Below are 23,091 nucleotides of genomic sequence, written 5' to 3'. Positions count from 1 at the left end.
TCCTGGCCCCGCCGCTTTCTTCTTCTTCGCCGCCGAGGCGACAGAGTCCGGCGTTGGCTGGGCCCTGAGGCACAGGGGAGCGGTTTCGGGGACCCGGTACTTCTTCTCGTACCGGTCCCGTTTGGCTGGTGCCGTGGAGGGGGTTCTTAAGAACCGACAGGCCCTCCTCCCAGATGTCATCGATTAGAGGCACCGCTATGACAGTCTTCCTCTTAGCCTCCCGGCGCTGATAGAGGAAACCTTCCTTTTTCTGCTCCTCCGGGCAGAGCTGGAACAATTCGGACGCCCTGGCGATCATGGCGTGGAATGAGCCAATCTCGTCGGGCGACGAGGCCTGTGCGACGGGAGACCCGTTCCGTCGTCGCCCTCAGAACCCGTCGTCGAGCCCATCGCACCTTCATCTCCCGACTCGTGGGAGGATGAGGAGGGAACTGTAGGCCTTACGGGGACGAGTGGAGGAGAGGGTTGGGTCCTCCGTCGTTAGTTCTGAGGACTTCCCGACGGGCCAGGTTGCGGGTCCTCCTGCCTGGGCCATGGGAATCTCATCCTTATCTCAGAGCATAAGGACTGGATCGCAGACAAAATGGCCGCCGAGCTATCCTGAGGCCTAGGTTCCGGCTGTGCCGGAAGGGAAGGCTGCTCTTCCTCGCCATCGTCGTCTTCCTCGGTTATCTCCCGAGGATCTTCCTTACGGGATCGAACCGTCTCGAATTGGACTTTGAGGTTCCTCACGTCCTCGGTCAGTTCCTCCTCCGAGGCTGACTCCGAGCTTGAGGAGGCTACCGTGCCCCCTCTCGCTTCTTCCATCATGTGGCCATGACGATGGGCTGAAAAGAGGATTCCCTCCGTGGCGGCAGGGAAACTCTAGTCCCGGAGGCAGTCTCCGCTGGCAGGGTCTCTGCCGGCTTGGCCAGAGTGGCCGCGATCGCCTCGATAGAGGCCTTTGCCTGCTGGGTAGGGGCCTCCACCACCTTAGGTACGTCCTGGGCCTTCTCCTTAGGGGGAGGGGCGATGCCTCGCTCCCCCTCTCCAGAGATCGGACGGGGCTTCTCCCGAAGCTTACCCGGGGTCTCGGACTTCCTCTTCCCCGAACCGGAGCGGTGGCTCGTGGTTGACGGTGCCGGGGAAGGCGCGCCCTGCCTGGTGACCGAAGAGCCCGACCTTTCGAGCGCTCCCGGAGCCAGCGGACTCGCAGGGCTTGGCCTGGTGTTGGGACCCCGTCGCCGGGGCGCCCGCACAGGACTTAGAAGCCCGCTCGGACCCTTTCTTCTTCTCACCCGTTGAGCCCTTCTCCAACCAGCTGGCGAGACGGGAACAACGGTCCCTCATGGTCCGCTCCGACAAGTTCTTGCAGAACTGGCAGTCCTTCTCTACATGAGTCTTGTCCCCATGAAGACAGTCGAGGCATCGTGAATGCTCGTCCTCCTTAAACACATTCTGCAGCCCTCAACCAGGGCAGCTGAGAAACAGCTTGGGTCCGGGTGACGAACTTGCGTTGTGGGCCATCTCGAAGTAGGCCGCGAATCTTCTGGAATCCTCCAAGAAGTTGAGTCGACGAAATCTTCACCCTTGAGGGGCGCAGGAAAATCCCGTAACGGGTAGCCGTTAACGGGAGTAGGAACAGTGGAGCTTGAGGCTCGATTAACCGAAAAAATGTGAAAAATCACTTGAAAAAGCACGAAACACACAGTACAAGCTCAAGAGCTAAGCACGAGGACTCCCAACACTTGAACGTGCGGTAAAAATCTGAAGATGGCTGCCAGAGGCGGGGCTTAGGTAGAGGGCAGTCATTGGCTGTGGTCAGTATGACGCAGAGATCAGTGATTGGTTACTACTACGAAAGACAGATCAGAAACGAAACTGATACGATTTTTTCCCTTTGAACGTAGTGCAATGATGAAGTTACCCAAACATAGATGGCAAGTAAAAAGGGAAACAGTTTCCCAGTACTGACAGTCGGAAGGACTGGTCAGTTTCCCCATGACAATTAACAAAAGTGCAGCGGGGTGAAGCTGAAGGCTTCCCTTCATTGGAAAAAGCCAGGAGAGAGTACAAAAGCAAAATGTTAGGTGGGCCATAGAAATGGAGGGAACGTTGCTAAAAAGAGAATACTTTCCAAAGATCAGCCTTTGAAGTTTTGTCCCATATGAAAACCCGAGATAATCCAGAGTTTGCATGCTTGGTAAGAGATGTCTCACCGAGACGGTGCACAATGTATCACTGTATCACTGACACGGTGCAACATAGAAAAGAACACGTGGCATATGAGCTGTAAAAGAGTATGTGTGGGGCAGATCATATCGCCAGTGTTTGCATTTTCGATGATGGGAGTATGTTGACTCTCAGCTGGCCAACACACTGTTAGGACGGATTTTCTGTACTCTGGCCTGGTGGACAGATGTATAGAAGGCCAAACTAGTTTAGGGAAGGGGACACCTCTGGGAGCTGTAGCCAAAGCAGTTCAAAGTAGGTAGGCGAGTGGTCTAGGCAAAGCCTCAAGAGGTGGTGAGCTTGTAAGGGGTCTTCAAAAAGCACACGCAGTCAAAAGCCTAGGAACACTCTTAGACAATCAGTTATAAAAAAAATGCTTCTTTATGGCCATATAACACTGAAAAATGACTATTAGCATGTAATATCACACAGGACTAAATACATATATATACACAATCATTGGAGTAGGGCAAAATGCATATAAACCCCAGGTAAATTAAGTATTGGTATGCAGCACTACAGGTCCACAGAGATACAACACTAAACTTTAGAAGTCCATCCCCAAGATGTACGGGGCCTTGTGACAAAAAAGTTCACCAAAGTTCCACACAGTTTTGTGAGACAGAAAAGGTTTCTGGGGTCCAATGAAGAGTTCCAATTGGTAGAGACAACTTATTCTAACTAACAAAAGTGTCCCCAACTTTCGGACTGCTTGACCGAGCAGGCAAATGGCAAAGCCAAACTGTTGTAAAAAGTTTCTAAAAGTTATTTAACTTTTAAAAGGGAGTTAGGTGTTCAGGTAAGTATAGTTACAACTCAGCCCATAATCAGATTCTTCTTAGAACTTTGCAGGTCTTCTGAGGAGGGTCTGAGGTCGTTTTTCCCGCCTTCAGATCCGGTCCCTGATGTCCAGGCGTTGCAGGTTCGAGCACTTCTCCGGTTGGCAACAAATGCTTGTGCAAGGTCTTCAGGTTGGATAATGCAGAAGAACTCGATCCCACCACAGGATTGGATGCAGGAAAGCGGTTTATCGACTGCCACCCATGAACAGTGATGCAGGAGGACACACTTGTCGCAGACTCTGCCTCTTATCTCAGGGTTTGGGAACATTCCCTTCTACCTTAGAGACACCCCCCAGCTCATTTTGCTGGACTTTATATTTCTAACCTGGAGAGAGCGAGACCTTTTTCCCACTCTCAAGTGTTTTTTTCTGTGATTTGGGCTCTGTTACTTTTTTTTTTTACTTTGGAGTCTGACCAACTCCATTGGCATCATCTTTACTGTGTCGCAGTGCAGTAAGTGACATAGGGAAGTCTTCCAGATTTCCTCAAAGGTTTAAATACCTTCTGTTGGTAAAACTACCGTTTCAAAAAGCTGTGCAGTGAAAATGACTTTACTCACAGTTTCTAACTTTCTAGACCCAGCACACACTATCTTACAGAGTGCTTGAGGGGTTACTGATTATCCCCTTTGTCTAGTTTCTCATGTAGCATTTTGATGTTACTCTTTCTATAACTAATGGCTGGTGGCATTGGTTTACTTTTCCTACCATTGTGTGTTTCTACCGCGGGCTGCAATTGCAGCGGCAGTAAAGCACCCATGGGTGCCCATTTTGTCAAAAATGGCCCTGGTCTTTTTTTGCCATTTCTTGTTGGAAAGGTCCTTCTTGAGATTTACTCTGCGCGCCAATCCAGGTTTGGTTCGTTTCGTCTTTGGCGGGATTCACCTGTGAAGCCCACCTCTGGCTCCAGCGTGTCTGGCATGGGCAGGAAGTGAGGGAGGTGCCCGAAACGCCCTTTGCTGAATGGCCTTGTTTACAGGAATGCACCCAAAAGGTGATTGGCCAGGTGGCTGTCCTTTGAGGACAACCACCTTGCAGTATGATTGACAGCTAGGCTGTGAATGGGAGAAACCTGCATAAAAGGCGAGGCTTTTGGCTTGGAAGGCAGAGTCGACCACTGGACGAAAAAATCCGAAGAAGAACTTTGAGCTACAGGAATATCCTCCGGACTCTGAAGCAGGACTGACCAAGCCTGAGCCACCTCAATAGAGTGCTGGATCACAGATGCGAGGAAAGTCCATAAAGGTATCCGAGAACCGCGGTAGTGCTGTTTGCGAGAGCCGCGAGGAGCTGAAACCACTAAGTGACACTGATCTGAAGTTTGCCCATTGCTGCTGCCAACCTTCCATTCGTAGTGCAAGAGTCCCAAGACGTCCTCCCTCTTGTGCCCATGACCGAGGTCCTGGAACAATCGGATCTGCAGACCTACACAGGAACAGAAGCCAGCTGGAAGGAGTTTTCTTCAAACCAAAAGGTACTGTAAAACTAAGGGGTTGCTTACCTCGTTGTGTAGCCTTGCTAGCTCTCAGCTGAGACTTGCGTTAGCTGCCTTGCAGAGATGTTTGCAGCTTTGCCCATCACAAGCCTCCCAGCTTGTGGCCATACAGTGATTTCGTTTTCTTCAAAGACTTCTAAAACTTTGCAAGACTTTTAGTTACCTACCAGAAGTGCTTCAGTTCACCTAGACGGTTGCTTGTGTACCATTTGCTAGCCTGGCCCCCTGAAAGACTCTTCTCACCTTTGTGCTTCACCTATTCCCCAGGAAAGGGTTCATTTACTTTGCATTGAGGGTTCAAAAAGTACTTACCCATTTAAGAATATTTGTTAAGCATTGTTTTATTCCCTGCTCTTTTCCTTTTGACACTAATCTCAGTATTGCTCTAAATGTACCATTGTTATATCAATGAACAAACTGTCCTAGTTATTTAAGTCACCCCAGGGTGTAGGAATTGTATGTGTGCCATCCCCAATAGGTAGTGTGTAGTTTTGAAGTGTGTTTTTTTTGTTACATATATTTGCTCCATTCTAAAGGCTTAGTCAACTGACTTAAATTAATGAATAATTGTTTAATCAAGAAACCCTCAGTGCGTTTATTTGGATACTCGTCACTGAATTTCTGCGTACTAACCCTACAGCTCACATCAACCCCTCTTGAGATAAGCCTGGCTGCTCAGTCAGTCACTCTACCAACTTGTGTAGTACATGCTTATACTAAAAGTTGGTTAACTATTGCCAAGAGGACAAGGCTGACAAGACTGGTACAGACTACAGGGTACTGCATACAATCTAACACTGGTGGCAGGCGGTGAGGATCTATTGTAGAGTTGTTAACCAAGTATTTGCTTTGCCTTTGTTCAACTAAAACCTTCACAAGGCTAAGCGCCATCAGAACAGCAATTGTAACATGCCTAATATGGATAACTTCAGTCAGGAAGCCCTGATCATTTTGACAGTAGAACTGAAAGAAATGTGTAAGATCATGAATCTCCTTGTTAAAGGAAAGAAGAACAAGTTACTTTCTTACCTGGTAACGTTCTTTCGATGGAATGGTCCAACGACGTATTCCATATCTATGACAGGTAATGTCCACAGCAGCACAGCTGTGGACATTACCTGTCATAGATATGGAATACGTTGGAGGACCCAATCCCCTCAAAAAAATAATTGATCACAAGGTTGTTGAATCACCAAAGTTTGGGTAGTAGGCCTGTCACACCTACTAACCAAGGGAATGTGGAAATTGATAATGAGGATGATCAGAGTCTAACTCCAATGTCTTAGAAGAGTCAGAGGAGGGAGAGGAGTCCCAGGATAGGAGCACCCCTTTGCCTCAGCAGGCCCTTTTACCTCAACCTATATCCACGGGGACACCACAAGGTCCATCAATTAGTCCAGAATATGCGTCTCTTGAGAAAATGAGACTTGAATTGGAAAAGGTTGCAAGCTGAACCCAAACATCAGAACATCAAACTCAGGGAATTAGAAATGCAACATGCTCTTGAAATGAAAGGCGTGTCTCTTGAAAATGTTTCCCTGCCAGAGTCCTCTAGGTCTACCAAAATGCCTTGCCTGCCTGAAGATGCAGTGAGTATGTACGATGTGAAACTTGATATTTTGGATTGGTTGCGTGCATTTGAATACAATCATGGGATTCAGGGTCTCACAGGTACAATCATGGGATTCAGGGTCTCACAGGGAATCGGTTCATTCCTTGGCTTTTGTTTAGGCTTCATCAGGTTGCAACTGATGCTGTAATGGAGGTGGGTGAACTTGAAAGCCAGTATGAGAATGTGAAGCTGGCCTTGATATCCAGATTTGGAAAAAACTCCTTCCCAGTACCTTACGAAGTTTAGGACCCTCAAAAAGACTGATGGTACTTCTTGGGCTACCTGGGTGTGTGAATGTTTGAAAAACTTAGATGGATGGGTTAAGGGTTACAGAGTGAACTCCTTTGAAAAAATGAGAAATCTATTTTTGTTAGTCTATTTTTTATGCCTGCTCTCCTGAGCGGAGACAGCACTTGGCTGACTCAAAAGAGATTGATCCCAAGAAGTTAGCAAAGGCTGCTGACTTGTGGGTTGCCAACATGACCATCACAAGGGTTCTGGGATCAGTCAGAAAAAGGAGGGGGAAGCAGCACAAGAAATATGGCAAAGGAACAAGTTACTTAACTAACTGTTGTTCTCCAGCAAGGTTCTGGCTTGAATTCACATGCTCATCAATAACCTGTCGTCAGGCCTGGAATCCTGGTAAAAGAAAAAACCGTTTGTTTAGTTTCTAAACTGCCTTTCTCCTATAAACCAATCACTGAGCTCTGGGTCATACTGCCCCCAGCCAATGACTGCCTTCTACCTTAGCCCCTCTCCTCTGCCAGCCATCTTCAGATATGGTAGCACGTAAAGTGGCAGTAGAGAAGAGCAGCAGAGGGGCAGGACGGAGGGTTCGCTTGTGAATCCATGCCAGACCCATGCTGGAGAACAACAGTTACAGGTAAATAACTTGTTCCTTCTCCACCATGGTGTCTGGCATGGATTCACATGCTCATGAATAAAGAATACATAGCAGTACACACATGCACAACCACAGGAGGTGGCAAGGCTCAACAGAAGCAATCTCTTACCTCCTCACCAGGCTCATCTTCAAGCGAACAGGTTGCGCAGCACTGCTTGGCTGACTCTGGACTCCTCCCTGGAATCCCTGTCGGCCCAGTAGAATATTGTGAAGGTGTGCATCGACCTCCACGTAGCAGCCCTGCAGATGTCCAGCAGGGGCACACCAGACAGGTTCCCCATTGTAGCAGCGATCGCTCTGGTAGAATGGGCCCTCAGGCAGCGGTCAGTTTGCCAACTGGTGACGAGTGATACAGCCGGAGAGCCACCTGGAAACGGAAGCCTTGGACAGCGCCTTCCCATGGTTCACAGGACCAAAGATCACAAAAAGCTGAGAAAATTTCCGGAAACTTCAGGTGGGCCACCTAAAACATGAGCGCTCTAGCCACATCCAGAGTGCAAAGTCCTTTTATCCGGCGACAAAGGTGTCGGAAAAAACACAGGTAACATCAAGGGTTTGTTGAGGTGAAATTCTGACCGAACTTTGGGCATGAAGGAGGGGTGTGTCCGCAGCACCACCCTCATTTCACGAAAAGTCAAGTAAGGCTGCTTGCATGACAGGGCCTGGATCTCACCCACTAGTCTTGCAGAGGTGATGTCACAAGGAAAGCAGTCTTCCACGACAAACTTGAGCGGAGCTGAATGCATAGGTTAGAATGGGGCCACCATAAGCCTAGTCAGCACCACATTGAGCTTCCACGCCAGAGCCTTCACCGGCGGGAATGAGTGGAACAGTCCCTTGATCACTCCTTAACCAGGCGGTGTGACTACAGTGAAGACCGTGCCAGAGATCTGGTGTAGCGGGAGATAACCGTCAGATGAACCTTGATGAAGGCATGAGCCAGCCCTGATTTTGCCAATGACAGTAAATACGGTAATACCTGAGGGGCCGTGACCCTCAGAGTGTTGATCTTCTGTGAACGGCACCAAACCGTAAAGCTCTTCCATTTGTATCCGTAGCATTTTAAGGTAGATGACGCGCTGGCCTTGGTGAGAACCTCTATGCATTATGCCGAAGATCGAAGCCACCAAACTCTAACGCTGCAGGAGCCAGGCCTTCAGGTTCAGCGACCCCAGGTCATGGTGCAGAATTGCGCCTCCTTCCCTGGCGAGAAGATCCGTGACCACTGGCAGCTTGACTGGAGGTGACGCCGACATGCTGAGAAGGCCCGGGGTACCAGATCAGCCTCGGCCACACCGGTGCGACGAGGATCATCCTGCACTGGCACCGTCTGAGTTGATTGATGACTTGAAGAAGTAACGGCAACGGAAGGAACACATACAGAAACAGGCCTTCCCAAGGGAATGAGAATGCGTACCCCATGCTCCCCGGCTGGGGGAACCTGCTGGCGGTTCTCCATCACTTGGTGTTCGACGCAACCAGATCGATCTGGTAACTGCCCCATTTGAGGAACAGGTTGTCCACTTGATCCTGCTGAAGCTCCCACTTGTGGCAAGAGCGCAGCTCCCTGCTGAGTCAGCGACGGTTATTTACTCCTGCCAAGTGAAATGGAATGAGAAACATACCCTGGGCGACGGCCCAGTGCCATAAATCCTGAGCATCCTTGGAGTGCTGGAGACCTTGTGCCCCCCCTGCTTCCGGATGTAAAACATTGTGGTGGTATTGTCCGTGAAGATCCACCACCTTGCCCTTGAGGGACAGCAGAAACGACCTGAGGGCCCAAAACACTGGCCGTAGTTCCAGAAGTTGATGTGTAGCCTCTTCTCTTCCGGCAGCCAGAGGCCTCTGGCGTGAAGACATCCAGTGTGGGCTCTCGATCCTTCCAGGGAAGCATCTGCCGTGAGTTTCCTGGTACGGGGGGGCTTTGGAAATCCGTGCCTCTGGCGATGTTGGAGCGCATGCCCGACCACCTTATCGCTCGATGGAATTCCTCAGACGCAATCCTGTCTGGGAAGCCTCCGGCCACCTGGACCCAACGGGCATCAAGGAACTCCTGTAGAGAATGCATCCGCAACCTGCAGAGCCAAATTAGGTATCCTCACTGTGGCGACCCTCAGTGCTAACAGCCACTGCACTTTGCCTAGGATGGCAGATATCCTCTCCTCCGACAGTGACGCCAGGCAGGCCCCCATGTCGAGTCTGGATCCAAGAAACAGCGCGTCCTGCGACGGAGTCAAGCAGGACTTTGCATAGTTAACAGAGAACCCCAGTTCCGTCAGCAGGCAGACAGTGTTTGCCGTGTGGTCGACAGCAATGTCCCTTGATCTGGCCCGGATGAGCGTCGTCCAGGTAAGGGTACATGTGGATCCCTTGCAGTCGATGATGGGCCGCCACCGGTGCCAGGCACTTGGTGAAGACTCTGGGCGCTGACTTCAGTCTGAAGTGGAGAGCCTTGAACTGGTAATGCTTCCCTTGAACAACGAAACACAGAAACTTGTGGTGTCCTTTGTGGTTGGGGACGTGGAAGTAAGCATCTTCTAGATCCAACAACGACCGGTAGTCTCCCTCCTCAAGCTGGCTGAGCACAAGTTGCAGCGTGACCATCCTGAACTTCTAGGACTTTATGTACTTGTTGAGTCGTCGTAGGTAGAGGATGGGCCTACATCGCCCGGTCTTCTTGCGTACAAGGAAGTAACTTGAGTAAATGCCGGAGCCTCTTTGGAACCAGCTCCATCGCCCCTTTCTTTAACATGGCCGAACCTCCAGCAACAGCTGAGGATGTGTTTTTCCTGCCGGGCCTTCTGGTAAATAAGTTCAACCACCCCAATATACCTGAGATGGAAGAGTTTCTTCAATGGTTCGTCAATTAATCCTTTGAGGGTGGACTCCCTTTAAAGCAGCAGCCACAGGGCATCGAGATACTCTATGAAAAGTGGAACACTGGTGTCCACACAGCAGCTTTGACCTTCGCAGTGCTCTTCGGCGATTGTTCGTGGAAGTCCTAGGAAGATGCGGCATGTGGTAAACCTTGATGCAAAGTGTTTGGTGCTGCAAAGAAGACTCAGTGATGGATGTAGGCCCAGCAGCAGGCATTCTCGGGCCTGTCGGTGCTGCAGCCACAGCACGTACCTCAGCGATCAGGACTAGACCATGGGCTGGACCTCAGATCCTCACTCCATCAGTGTCCACGGGACGTCTTTGTCCGCTTCGGGTGGCAGGAAACCCACCAGTGGACTTTCCTAGACTTTCCCCAGCAGGACAAAGTGGACGGAAGTGATGGCAAGGGAGCCCTCTGTGAAAGGTTCTTGGGCAAAGGTGGAGCTTTCCCAGCTCCGGTCTTCTAGCAGCACGGTGTCGAGGTGTCCCCGCATCTGTACGACACGCTTCGACTGGCTTCCAGCGATCATGGAAATCTTCTGAACCCCAGTCGACGGCGATGGCCTTGATGTCCCGGTGCTTTGCTTCAGAATGCATGGCGGACTCCTTCTCTGGTCGACAGCCTTTCAGGACTGGCTTCCAGGGTGCCTCGATGAACACCAGTTTTTAGGTTTTGCACGATGATCTCTCATAGCTCGGGGAGAGGTCTCTTATCCAAGCCCTCTCTCAGATCAGTCACAGACTCAACAGCTTTCGATTTCATGAAAGGAAGGCAGCAGCAATTTTTCTTCCAGTTGGCCTTCAAGGATGAGCTTCAAGTTTGTTTCTGAACAAATTGGTAAGCGAGAGGTCCCCAGATATACACCCCTGTCCCTCATTCACTCTGGCTGAGCCAGGCCCAGTCAGCCAATCACCCCCACCCATAACAAGGAATATGGATACGGGGACACAGACACAGACACACCCCCCTCTCGCCCCCAAAGGTGTACCCACAACATACAGGGAAAGGCGCCAGTCTGGCCTGGCCTTCCCCACAGTACCATATATGGTTCTTCCACCCAACAGCCAGTCAGGGGACAGGACAGTCAGGGCTTCCCAGGACCTTGGGAAAACAAGGTAACAGGCAATACAAACCAAGAGGCCCCAGGGCACATCTTGCCTTCCATCAGGAATCCACTGATTCCTATGGCAGGGCCTGGGTATCCCAAAATGGAGGATACTCAGAGCACCCGTCACATCAGAATGAAGCTGCCACCAGCCCATGCCCTGCTCTGTGGGCAACACAAGTGCTCCAAAACATACACCATTGGTGCCATAAGGGTATCCCAAGGGTCTCTGTTCACCACAAACAAAAAGAGGAAGAAAACTGCCAGGGGTCCCAACTGGACTCTTGTGCAAAAAACGTTCTTTCAACTGGATGTAAACTATAGTTTCCAGAGTCCAAGCATCTGAAGTACTGTCTCATCCTTCTTCTAGATGCTGAGACAGTCTGGCCCCGACTGGCGTGTTGTGACTCAAGCACTCAGAGTGGTTTTGAAGCGGCTGTTGCAGCAGCAGATGGTAAAGAGGCTGCTGTTTGAGCTGGCTTGGCACTTCTACCTCGTCCACCACAAGGACATTTTCTTTGGCCTCTGACTGGCCATTCCTCTCACCCTTCCAAATGAGGAGTAGTGGTGACGAGATCTACCCCTCCAAGGTTGTCCGCTAGCACGAAGAGGCTGATGTTGCCTAACAATGGCACCTTAAGACTTGGCTGCCGCCTTAGAGGTCAGCAACTTCTCAAGTAAGTGCCCTAATGCCAGTAATACTGAGATTCTCCTCATCTGCACACCCGCTGCCTCCTTTCCTGTCACTCTCTGGCCAGCTTCTCTTGGCCCTCTTCCGGCTCCCACCTGTGAGGCTAAAATTCTTGGGGTCATCTGACCACACTCCTCTCCTCACATATCTGACGTCTCTAAGAAATCACACTACCAGCTGCACCTCCAGAGATAATTCTTCCTTTCCTCGCCTTCCCCCAGAAGCTCACGGTCTCCAGAGCTCTGGTTCTCTCTAGGCTGGACTTCTGCCCAGGGGAACGGGACTGCAAGACTGGCCTCAAGCCCAGGGATCGGATCTCTACAGGACTGAAATCTCTGCACTGGCTCCCAGTAGCTGCGAGGATTAAGTTCAAAACCCTCTGCATTGTCCACAAGGCCTTCTGGGGCCTGGGGCCTGAATACCTTCAACTCTCTTCCTTCCCAATCTCTTTGATCATCCACCTCCAATTCCCTCAGGGTCAGTTGCTTCTCCAAGCAAAGAGTGGTGGTAGATCTCTTCCTTCGTCCTCCCTTTGCAACAGCCTCCCTGAAACTTGAGGAGAACCATCTCTGGTTCCATAAGCACCTCAAAACCTTCCTCTTTGTTTCTGCTTTCTCTCCTCCTCTCCCCTGTTGAACTCCTGGCTGAAACGCCACTGGTCACCTGGCTACCCTCTGATCTCAGGCCCAGGTCCCCTCCCCCGCCAGTTGCACACCTGCACTGCCTCCCTGGCAACCCCTGCGCTCAAAGACTATTTTCTGTATCCCCAGATTACCCTACCAGCAGGACACCTGATGCCTGCACTTGCCACCAGCTGGCCGTACCTTTTCCTTCTTGCTTTTTATTTATTATTACGGTCGATCCCATGTACTGCACTGCCCCCTTCCCGCTCCCCCTGCACTTTTCCCCTTCCCCTGAGCAATCTCAATGTCACCCTGCCTAGTAAGATCTTGGTCTTCCCTCTGTTCCCCCCTCCCTCCCTCGAAACACTTGTGTATAAGCGCGTTATAAATGCCATATCATAGCTCTCGTCAGCCTTGTTGCCAAAAAGAGGAGGCACTTCAAGGCATGTTGAGAAGTCTAGCCTGCATGTCAGGGGCAAAATCAGACTTCCGCAACCACACAAATCTGCGCATCACGGTGCTGGTAGTCATGGACTTGCTGATGCCATCTGCAGAATCCAATCCAGATTGAAGGCACTCGCACATGGCTTCCTTGCCGTTCTTAACTACAGCCAGGAAGCCGTCCCTTTCCTCCCCCCGGGAATATGCTCTGCCGCCATAGAAATGCACTCCCACAAAGTGTACAAATATTTTGCAAGGGCACAAGTGGAGTTGGCAGATTTTAATGCCATGGTCCCTGCAGAAAATACCTTTCTCGCCCATCCATCTACACGCTTATCGTCTATCAGGAGGGATGGTGGGGTACGCTGCCCGTTTTGAGGTAGCCGTAGCTGCCTGGACCGCCAGACTCTCAGGAGTGGGGTGTTTGGACAGGTAGCCCGGGACACTACTGGAGGGGCGGTATTTCTTTGTGAGATTCTTGTCAACTCTCGGATTAGTTTCCGAAGTCTACCAATTCCTGGCCAACCTTTCTTGAAGTGCCACATGGAAAGGCAAGACCGGATCAGTAGGTGGACCCTTGTTCAGAATGTCGGTCAGATCATATGGCGCTGGAGGTGTAGGCCAACCCAAGCATTCGACAACCTTAGATATGAGCTGTCTGTACGAGGCATCAGCATGCTCCCCTGGTTCGCCGAACTACTGCTAAAGAGAGGTTGTCAAAGCCACTAGCATTGTGCAAGTTGTCAGAGATCTTGCATTTTACTCTACTCAGAAATAAGGCATTCTCGCACATTTGGTTATTGACGTCCAAAAGGAGCATCCTCCTCATCTGAGCACTCTTCCTTCTCAAAAATGGAAGTGAGGGACTTGGAAAAAAAAAAATCCTTTTTTGGCAGAGGAGTATGAATCTTCTCTGGTTTGGAACCCAGAGGCTTAGACACGACGGTGTCGAAGACATAGACTTTGCTTTAGTCAGTGCCTTTTTTGGAGGTTCAATAGGCACTGGTGGGCAAGCTGGCAAAATTGGTGCAGCTGGCGTAGATGATGCTGGCATAGACAATGGCACTGACTGCTTAATAGGGGTCGAGGACCTGATGGGCACCAACGGCTCCGAAGGAGTGGACGATCCCAATCTCTTAACCCCCCCCTCCCCAACCCCAGTCTCAAATGATCCTTGGATTTCTTTTCCAATTGATACCTCGAGGGCTCACGATGAGGATTACACTTTGTACTCTGGCTTGAGGGCGCGCATGTTTTAGGCCAAGACCGCTCCATCCCGGCTTCTGAAGAAGCCGCATGACCTTGTTTTTCAAAGATCTTCAGCATTTCCACACGGAAAGCTTTCCATTCTTCAGGTGTAGACTTTTTGGACGGCCATGCCACCCTCTCAGGGGCACGTCGATGAAGGAGACCGGCAGGGTCTTCTCCTCGATCTCTTCGAAGACGAGGAGTGTCGGGAACCACTCCTAGACCTAGAGCGCTTGGACTTCTTCCTCCGAGGAGGGTCGCCTCTCGACTCATTGGTCGAAGGCTTAACAGGTTGGGACTTAGGTGGTTTGGAAACTTTTCCTACCTGGAGCTTCCCCTTTCATTCCCTCAAGGCCTTTCCCGCCATGGATTGGCATTTGGAACACGTATCAGTCTCGTGGCCCTCAAACTCGATGCGTGTCGTTGATGGACATCTCAGAGCCGCAGTTCTTACATTTCTTGAATCTGGACCGAGGTGTCGACGGTGTAGACGACGAAGACATTACGAGTCAGTATCTCAAGAAGGAGTTAGCCGTATACTTTACAAGGACGAGGCGCGCCGACTTTCTCACAAAGCAAATGCTTTTGCAGAAAAACAGAACTAAGGCCAACGTGCGTGCTACTTATAACCTTCATTGACGTCATTTCCATCTGGAGTGAGTGCAGGTGAGGCAACTAGCGCAGCGACCCTCCTGGGCCTGCTTTTTTTCCCCATGTTGAGGGCATTGTTTGAATCCTGATGCGGCCCGTCCCCCTTGCAGCCCCAGCACCCTTCCACTTCCCTCTCCCTCCCTCCTCCCCTCTCCCAGCCCGCCCCCAGAGCCGGATTGTACAAAGGTTGCAATCGTGGCTTGCGTTCCCACCAGCGTCCCCCTGCTCGCCCATTTCCAACTGGAGCGAGTGCAGGTGAGGCTACTAGTGCAGCGACCCTCCTGGGCCTGCTTTTTTTTTTCCATGTTCAGGGCATTGTTTGAACCCTGATGCGGCCCGTGCCCCTTGCAGCCCCGGCACCCTTCCACTTCCCTCTGCCTCCTCCCAGGCCACCCCCCCCCCCCCCGAGCCTGATTGGACAAAGATCATTACTATACACCAACCCTCCCGCAAGGACCTGATGGGCAGGATACTTGGTCTTAACAGACCTTCCCAGGGCAGCCCCTGTGGCTAAGGGCCTGAGGCAAAGAGCGACTCCTACATTGGCGGCTCCAGAGAGTGTCAGCAGGTGTCTGCAGGGGAAGCCAATGAAGCTAGCAGACAAAAGACACCAACAGAAACTTTAAGTGTGGCATGGATTGGGGGGGGGGGGGGCGGGTAGAGCAATTACTCTACTCCAGAAAGCCCCAGCCACTCTACCTTACCTTTGCATAACGTAGACTACCATAGACTTACACCATGCATACTTACGAGAGATTTGTGACCACCAGCCTAAATCTATTAATGGCTAGACAGTAAATGTTGTCTTGCGTTACTTACTAACACACTTGCCAATGTTAACTGGTGCCACACCTAGAAAGAACGGTGAAGATTAGTCAGCGTCACATTTAGACAGATGTAACCAATGTTAGCTTGTGCCACACTTAGGAATTAGCCTGCATTGCATCTAGATAGGATTAGGAATGTTAGCATGCACCACACTTCGATGGAATTCTTAACTTTAGCCTGCATCGCATCTAGACAGAAATGTGAATGATAGCATGCGCCACACTTAAATTAAACTGTGAATGTTAACAAGTGCCACACTTAGATGGAATCGTAATCACTAGCCTGCCTCACATCTAGATAGGATACTGAAGATTAGCAAGTGCCACACTCAGATGAAATGGTGAATGATAGCAGGCTTCACAACTAGACATGATTGCAAGGGCAGCAATGCCAATTAACCAACCCACTAACAATTTCTCCCCTCTGCATACACCTCTCAAACTCCAACCAAACACGACCAGAAGCCTAAAGCACAGTAATCCGCACAAACTTCACTATGCTGCAATAACAAAACAAACCACACAGACTTGCACGACTACCGACCGTAAACAACCCAAGACCCACTGGGCTGAGGCTGCCAACGGCACATCACTGCTCTCTTGCAATTTTCCAGCTTATTCCCACTAACTGGCCCCCACTTCCCTTTTTTCAGAACCGCAAGGGGACCCACTCCGGTGGCGATAGTGTGCATTACAAATATCCTTTAACATTAACACCCTTCGAGAGACACCAACCCGACGCAGGGCGCCATCTGCCGAAAAAGTTTTCCGAAGCAGCCGATGCCAATCTATTCTAAAGTCTTGATACTTACCCTCAGGGGACCATGGTTAAATATTCCTGCAGGAATACTTTAACCACAATTTGTCATGGACTTGCAGCGGGGCAAAATCTGCTTTGTTGCATCTTCTCAAACCTGGTTCAGGAGCCCTTTTATTATTTTTTTTTAATGGTCCTGTCTGGTATCCCTCTAGGGCTGTTTGCCACCACCTCTGATCTACTTCCCTGACTGGGAATTTGTCCTATATCCGTCTTGGGACCAGTGCTTTTCAGACCAAAGAATGGAATTTTACCTTGCACAAGTTATTTTATATTTAATTTGAAAGCCTTTTATTCCACCTCTACCTATGAGAATGTCAGTTTACAATGCATCTTTATAATGTCACTATTTTTATCGGAGTGTAATGTAGTGGTGCTATTAGACTGTCTTTTGATGGCCTCTGGTAGCGTGTTATTGTGTTTCTTCCGTCTAGGTCCTTCATTCACTGTGAGGTGCGTATTTGTAGTATGACTGATACCATGTCCTATAGGTTAGGAACATTAAAACCTTGTTGGCAATTGGGATCCTGTACAGATTAATACGGTTGACAAATTTATGGTCCTCCTCCGTCACTAGACTTACTGAGCCTCTGCATTTTAGTCTAGGGGTCAGAACTGTTTTAATTATTGGCATTTACTGCTATTAAAAATTAATACCAACGTAAAATGGGTTTGGTATAACTAAGTATTGTTTTCTTTGATTAACGGTGTGGACTAAATTGTACCTCGGTGCCAGTCCTCCAGTTAAGCCTGGCAGCTTTGTGATTGCGACATACCTTAAAGAGGTCTGGCTTCACTTTGTGTGGAGTTTGTTTCTCCGTTGGGTTATACGATTGTATATCCATTAGAAGTTTGTAGAAAACTCTCCCAACGGTTGATGGTCAACCTACGGCGGGGCATCAGGAAATCCTGGGGCCAGTTAGGCTCTCAGCTAAATCCTATGGAATACACCATTCCACCCTTTGGCACACCACCAGGGACACAGCAGCATAAGTCATCCAGGCAGAAATCTGTCTCACGAGTAAAGAGGAAGAAGGTCCTGCATTCATTTCTGATGTCAGAACTACTGCTCTGGAGCAAAATCTTGAAGGAAACAACGAATGCGCCAAAGAAAGTTGGACATTTATGTGACACAAGGAAGTAATTGGAAAAGCACACAGCCTTGCTAAAGGCTGCATGCACGATTTGGAAACCGGGGACAACAGGTGCTCCAGATCACAGCCTGGAACACAAATCGGAAAAAAAAAATACAGCTACAAAGAAACCCATGCAGAACAAGGCCACACAAGGGTATCAACAGTAGTTAAACACGTGCAAAGGGGGGGGGGGGGTGAAACACAGGATCAGCAAACCTCTATGACACTGCCCATTGATCCCAACATGGAGGGCAGGCTTTTTGGTCCTTCAAACCGTCGGGGCTTGGACACAGGCCATATCTGATCATTAAGCCATGCAAAATACAGGAGACTAATGTATAGTACACACCAGACTACTGGGGAAGAAGTGGAACCATTAGGAAGGGGGAGACGGGGTGGCAACCACAATGAAACACACTAATGTGAAAAGGCATTAACCAGAGCACTCACTGGGACAAACGCTGCCAGGACCTCACTATAACAAGGCCCAAGTCCCCCAATTCTGAGAATAATGGGATGGTGTTCTGGACTGGCAATTCAGTGAAAGGTGGTATAAGAGGCGTTAGACATCCTGTGTTGGCCAAGCCAAATCAGCAGTTTATCAAGGATGATACAAAACATGGCCAAGCCAAATTAAAGGGCTGTTGAAAAGCCAGACTTCGGGTGAAGTCTGGCCTAGAGAGCCGTCACCAAGGACTGCCATGGCGTTAGGCCTGGAGGGAGCTTACGAGTAGCCTGCTGGCAGCCCTGGCACTGATTCTGTTGGTAGCTACAAAGCTACCAGCGCTAACTAAATAAATGTGTTATCAATGGCACTCAAACCCTGTGCTGGAGAAACTGAAGGTGTCAATTACTGCAGCCTGACAAATAACCAGGCATAGGGAAGAAAGTCCTTTCTAGGAGATCTAAACAAGAGGGAAAGAAAGAAACGGCTCTTGCCTCTGCAAAGATCTGCAAAACGCCTGGCCAAGAGTGGGTAACGTAAAGGGCTGTACCAACACAGCTTCAAGCCTACAACATCCCACAAGGCTACACAATGTCAGGATTGTCTGACAAAGTCGAGACAAGAAGTGTACTGGGGAACTAACAGACAGTGATCTGAAGGGTGCTTCCATGCATGGATGGCCCAGAAGCTGGTGATTGGGTTTGGTGACCGGACATTGGACAGTTTCCTTTTAGACTAGGCCTTTACAAAACTTCCTTTATGACTCCCCTTCACTCACTGTTGCATTAGAAATTGTCCCTCGAGTTGGTTCCCCAACCAAAAGGCATAACTGAAACCCCTTTCCTGCTAAAAATCAAAATAAAGTTTTGAAGCATTCCTACCTGTTGTGTGTTCCAATAGCGGTAATGGGGGGGACACCAGAGGTGGTATGGAAATGGGATCCAAGATGCGCCTTGCAGCCATCTTTGCTGTAAAGTAAGTCTAACAACCCCACTTTACAATCAAACGAATGGGTCAATGTGTTACACAAAAACACCTTTAATTGCACTCAAGATGCGATACCAACAAAGAAGAAAACAAGTACCCGCAGTGCGCTTGGGCAATTGTGGTAGTGATTTACGCAGGCATAAAACAGGACCTTTGGTACTCTGGTCTAGGCAGTGAAGTGTTGCAAATTACACTACAGTTTTTGTGTAATTCAGTCGTAGATCAGAGTCTCATATAAAACAGTAATTTCTTCTAGAAGCACAATGAGAGGTGGGGATGCCCTCTGCTCGCCACACCATCTAGCTCTTCTTGCCCCATCTGACAGGAACAAAACCTCTTGCTTTTAAAACACAAGTCCCCCTGTTGCTGCTAATCTGCCAATTACATGGCACGCGTATCTGCTGCAGGTTGCAGTTTGTATTATTTTGCACATAAAACAACGTACAAAGAAAATAAGAACCGCTCACCTCTGTAGAATATTTTCCATAGCTAACTACAAAAATAAGTCACTTGCGAGTAACCACAACAGCACTTTGCACTGGTCAGTAACCTAAATAAACACCAAGTTGTGTTGTCCACTGGACATGTGCTGCAGATAACAGGATGTTAGAGCAGCAACAAGCATGGTTTTCACTATCTCACCTGGATTTTATTTTTTTAAAGTACTTCAAGAATTCAAAACATGAGACCAACCCTGGTACTCTATGTGCTGTGGATGGCAAACCGCAGATGATTATACATGTTAGAGGAAGCATGGCTGAGGTGTTTGCTTGCAGCAACCTTAATTTTTCTCTGGGGTGGGGAATTAGGCAGTGCAGCTTTGACAACTGTCAAAAACAACTACATGGCAATGGGCGAATGCATCAATTCGGCACTTGGGCAACAAGGGTCACCGTGGTGTGGTCACTAGCATCAGCGAAAAAACCAAACGTGGCCACTATCATCACAGTGGCCAGATGCGTGACAGAGGGGTCTGTCTTTTCCCTAACATAAGGGTAGAAGGAAAGAGCTATGAACAGTAGCTTTGGATGGTGGAAAAATGGAATGATCACAGCATTACAGGAGAGTGATTAGAGTCCCTCTCTCTATGTGCTGGTAGCACAGCAACTAATAAAGTCATTTGGTCCCATAGGGGGCCTGTAGAACATCCAAGGAGTGCCAAGCAGTGGTGATAGTGGAACCACAAAGTGCCATTTGGGGATTCTTCAGCTTCTCAAGGTCGGTTAGAAATCTTTTGCTAGTCTCTTATGTACAATAATAAATAAAACCAGCTTTTTGTCTACAAGTCTCCTCCCACAGGTGCCTTGCTTGACACAGATCTGGTTGGTGCACTACCTGGAGTAAGAGCCTCGTCAGCTCGCAGCCCGGCATTGTCCTTTCCAAGGGCTTACAAGGACCCTCCTGCCCACGGCAGGAGAAATGTTGCCCACCTGGCCCTTTTCAGTCCACAGAATATTCCAGCTCCAAGGAGGGTGCCCCAGCCTCGGCATTCCCGGCCGTAGCTACGTCCTTTCGAATCTGCAGTGAGACACAGCTCAGCCAGCTGCGACTGGTAGGCATTTCACCAATGATCTCCCAGCTGTTGGTCTTCTCGCAGTAGCGCTCAATGGATTCATGGTATCTGAAGAGGAAAGAGAAGGATAGGAATCAGGAAGGATATGGAAAGAACCATTTTGCAGGACGATTCATATGACATTGGGAGGCAGGCTAGTGGGAACTGCGATCGTAGCACTGAAGTTAGAGAGCTTTACAAGCTGCAGCACCTCCAAAAACTGAACAGCGAGTTCCACAAGTGGAAATGCTATCTAAAAGACTGTTGTATAAATAGGCCCCCAATATAGTAGGCTCACCATTTATAAAGCATAAACACAAATAATGTCACTATTATCCAAAACCTTTTACCCACCTCAGAAGGATAAACGGTTAAGTGGGTGGTGAAAAGATGACGCCACCTACTTATTTGTGCTTTTAGTGGAGGGTCAGAGCAGACGAGAAGGGCTCAGCATGTAACAAGAAACTGAGGGCTACACCACATACTCCCGCATCCCCTCCTGTTCAGCTTAACCCTCACAGCAGAGGTGCTGTGCGGCTACCCCAAATTTATATCTAGGGTCAAAACTGATGCACCCATATGCATTTGCATGCCACAAAAAAAGGAAGCCAGTTTAACCATACAATTGAACCAGGCAGAGGGGAGGTAGTGTACATCAGGAAAACAGGATAGGGGGTGTCAATAACTTGATCTGTGAAATATCCAGATCACAAATTACTTTCAGAATTAAGGGCAGAGTGATAAAATAAATCAACCGTGAGATGCACAGTGGCACCGAATGTAGATGTGTTTATTCAGGGCATTGTTGTATAAACGCATCTATCAGAAGGGGGCGGCCTAGGGGACCCAATTAGCAATAAGGGTGGTAGGCTGATAACAGAAGAATACCCCTTCAGAGTTTGTTCCATAGGAAAAGACCACATTGTGCTGCGGGACCACGCAATTATAGTAGAGGTAGGATTTCCCTGCCTTGCATATCCACACAACATTATGGGATCTTCCCTCATGCTTTTCCCCACTTTGCCAACACTTCCCAAGTGCAGCGTGTTGGGTCTCGCTCGATTCCAGACTCTTACCTATCCCATCCTTCCTCACCGCCAAGCACGAAGATTTTCCCGTCCACAACAGCAACACCCGGACGGTACCGTCTTTCCTTCATGGGAGCGCACATAGACCATGTGTTGCTCTTGGGGTCATAGCATTCTACCTTGTCAGTGTTCTCGGTCGAGGCGTGCCAGCCACCTGATGAGCAAAGCGCAAGGTTCAATGGTTATGAAGAGCGAGGCACCATACACCATTTAGATTAGGATTATGCAAGTGAAGGGAGGAAGAACAAGAATCAAGGTTGTTCTGGGAGAACGCAAGAGGCTTTGAAACACAGGCAAAAATCTGCGTTCACCTGTCTCATCAGGACACCTAAAGGTTCATTGACCGCTTCTGTGAGGGGATACATTGTTAATTGTGCTAAAGAGAGACTTCCAATTATTTAAATAAAAATAAAATATAAAAAAGTGAAAGATTGCAACCAACTGCATGCACACACTTCATAATGAACAAGTTCTAAATTATAAACCATATTCAGAAGTCACAATGTCCGTAAATGTACATATAGCCTCAATTGTTACTTTAAAACACTTCTTTTAAAAATAAAGAGGGGAAGGGGTAGCGAGGTGGGTATGGAAAACCCCACAAAAGAACAAGACGAGCTGGAACAAGATGGGTTGGGGCAAAGAGCTGGAAAACCTGTAACCTAAAACGGCAGCAACACAAAATACAAGAATCATACTGTGCCTCAAGACTACTGCAGTGTTCAATTTCTAGCTTTTTTAATAAGGAAAAACAAGCACTAATATCAGTTCAGTAAAATTCAGCAGCATTACCATGCCTAAACTTAAAGAATGAAAGGGTGAATCAGCCCTGCCAGGCACTCGAACCTGGCAATGAAGGGTAAACACTGATCCAAGCAGTGGCTCTGTTAGATGGAAAGCCAACCTTGCCACATTAGAAGTGTCTCCAGAATCCACCTTGTGATGTTAGGAGTGTCTCCAGAATTTGTTTGCCATACTAGTTAATCACCCTCATGCTCGCCAAGTGATTCCTCATCAACTGCCTCACTGGTGATGCAATTTTACATTAAAGTGGTCTTGAATAGCGCACCTCTGCCATTTTGGCGGCACGCGGCCCTGCAAGAAGAGAAGGGGTTGTCAGTGCGAGAGGTGAAGCCAAATGCAACTCTGAAGTTGAAGTGTTGATGCTTCCAGGCTGGAAGTACCAGAGCCCTGAGTTTTCTGGTATCCAGTGATAATATTGCAGGAAATAAAGAATGAATTTACAAAGATGAAAAAATATTACAAGAAATAGAGCGGGTAAAAAAAAAATACCAAAATAAAAATGGTATGGGTGGGTTTCAAGTGTGAAAAAATGCAAACAGATTTAGGTTAAAATTGGGATAAGGGGGAGGGAGACTAGGAGAGTTTAGAAGGAGAGTTAAGGGAGGTGGGGGAGGTGTACAGCCCCCACTCCAAAATTAGGGATTTTTACAATGTGCACTGTAAAAGGCATTTCGATATTTCGTGCAATATTTTTTGCACCCCGTAAAGGTGTTATTTCTGCAATGAAATCAGTGA

General features: G+C 48.9%; 1 protein-coding gene across 2 annotated transcripts in view; it reads right to left on the bottom strand.

Moving 5' to 3' along the window:
• Positions 1 to 18,947: 18,947 nt before the first annotated feature.
• Positions 18,948 to 23,091, bottom strand: part of LOC138521846 (kelch-like protein 20) — a 263,869-nt gene continuing 259,725 nt past the window's right edge. For both annotated transcript variants that reach the window (XM_069634988.1, XM_069634987.1), the window contains exons 8-9: positions 21,541 to 21,706; positions 18,948 to 20,533 (exon numbers count right to left, since the gene is read on the bottom strand). In XM_069634988.1, coding sequence (XP_069491089.1) covers positions 20,353 to 20,533; positions 21,541 to 21,706 — 347 coding nt within the window. In that variant the 3' untranslated portion in view covers positions 18,948 to 20,352. The remainder of the gene's footprint in view (positions 20,534 to 21,540; positions 21,707 to 23,091) is intronic.

Source organism: Ambystoma mexicanum, chromosome 13 (genome assembly GCF_040938575.1).
Source record: "Ambystoma mexicanum isolate Mex_15411 chromosome 13, UKY_AmexF1_1, whole genome shotgun sequence".
NCBI classification, from domain to species: Eukaryota; Metazoa; Chordata; class Amphibia; order Caudata; family Ambystomatidae; genus Ambystoma; species Ambystoma mexicanum.
This window is presented reverse-complemented; position numbering and strand designations above follow the sequence as displayed.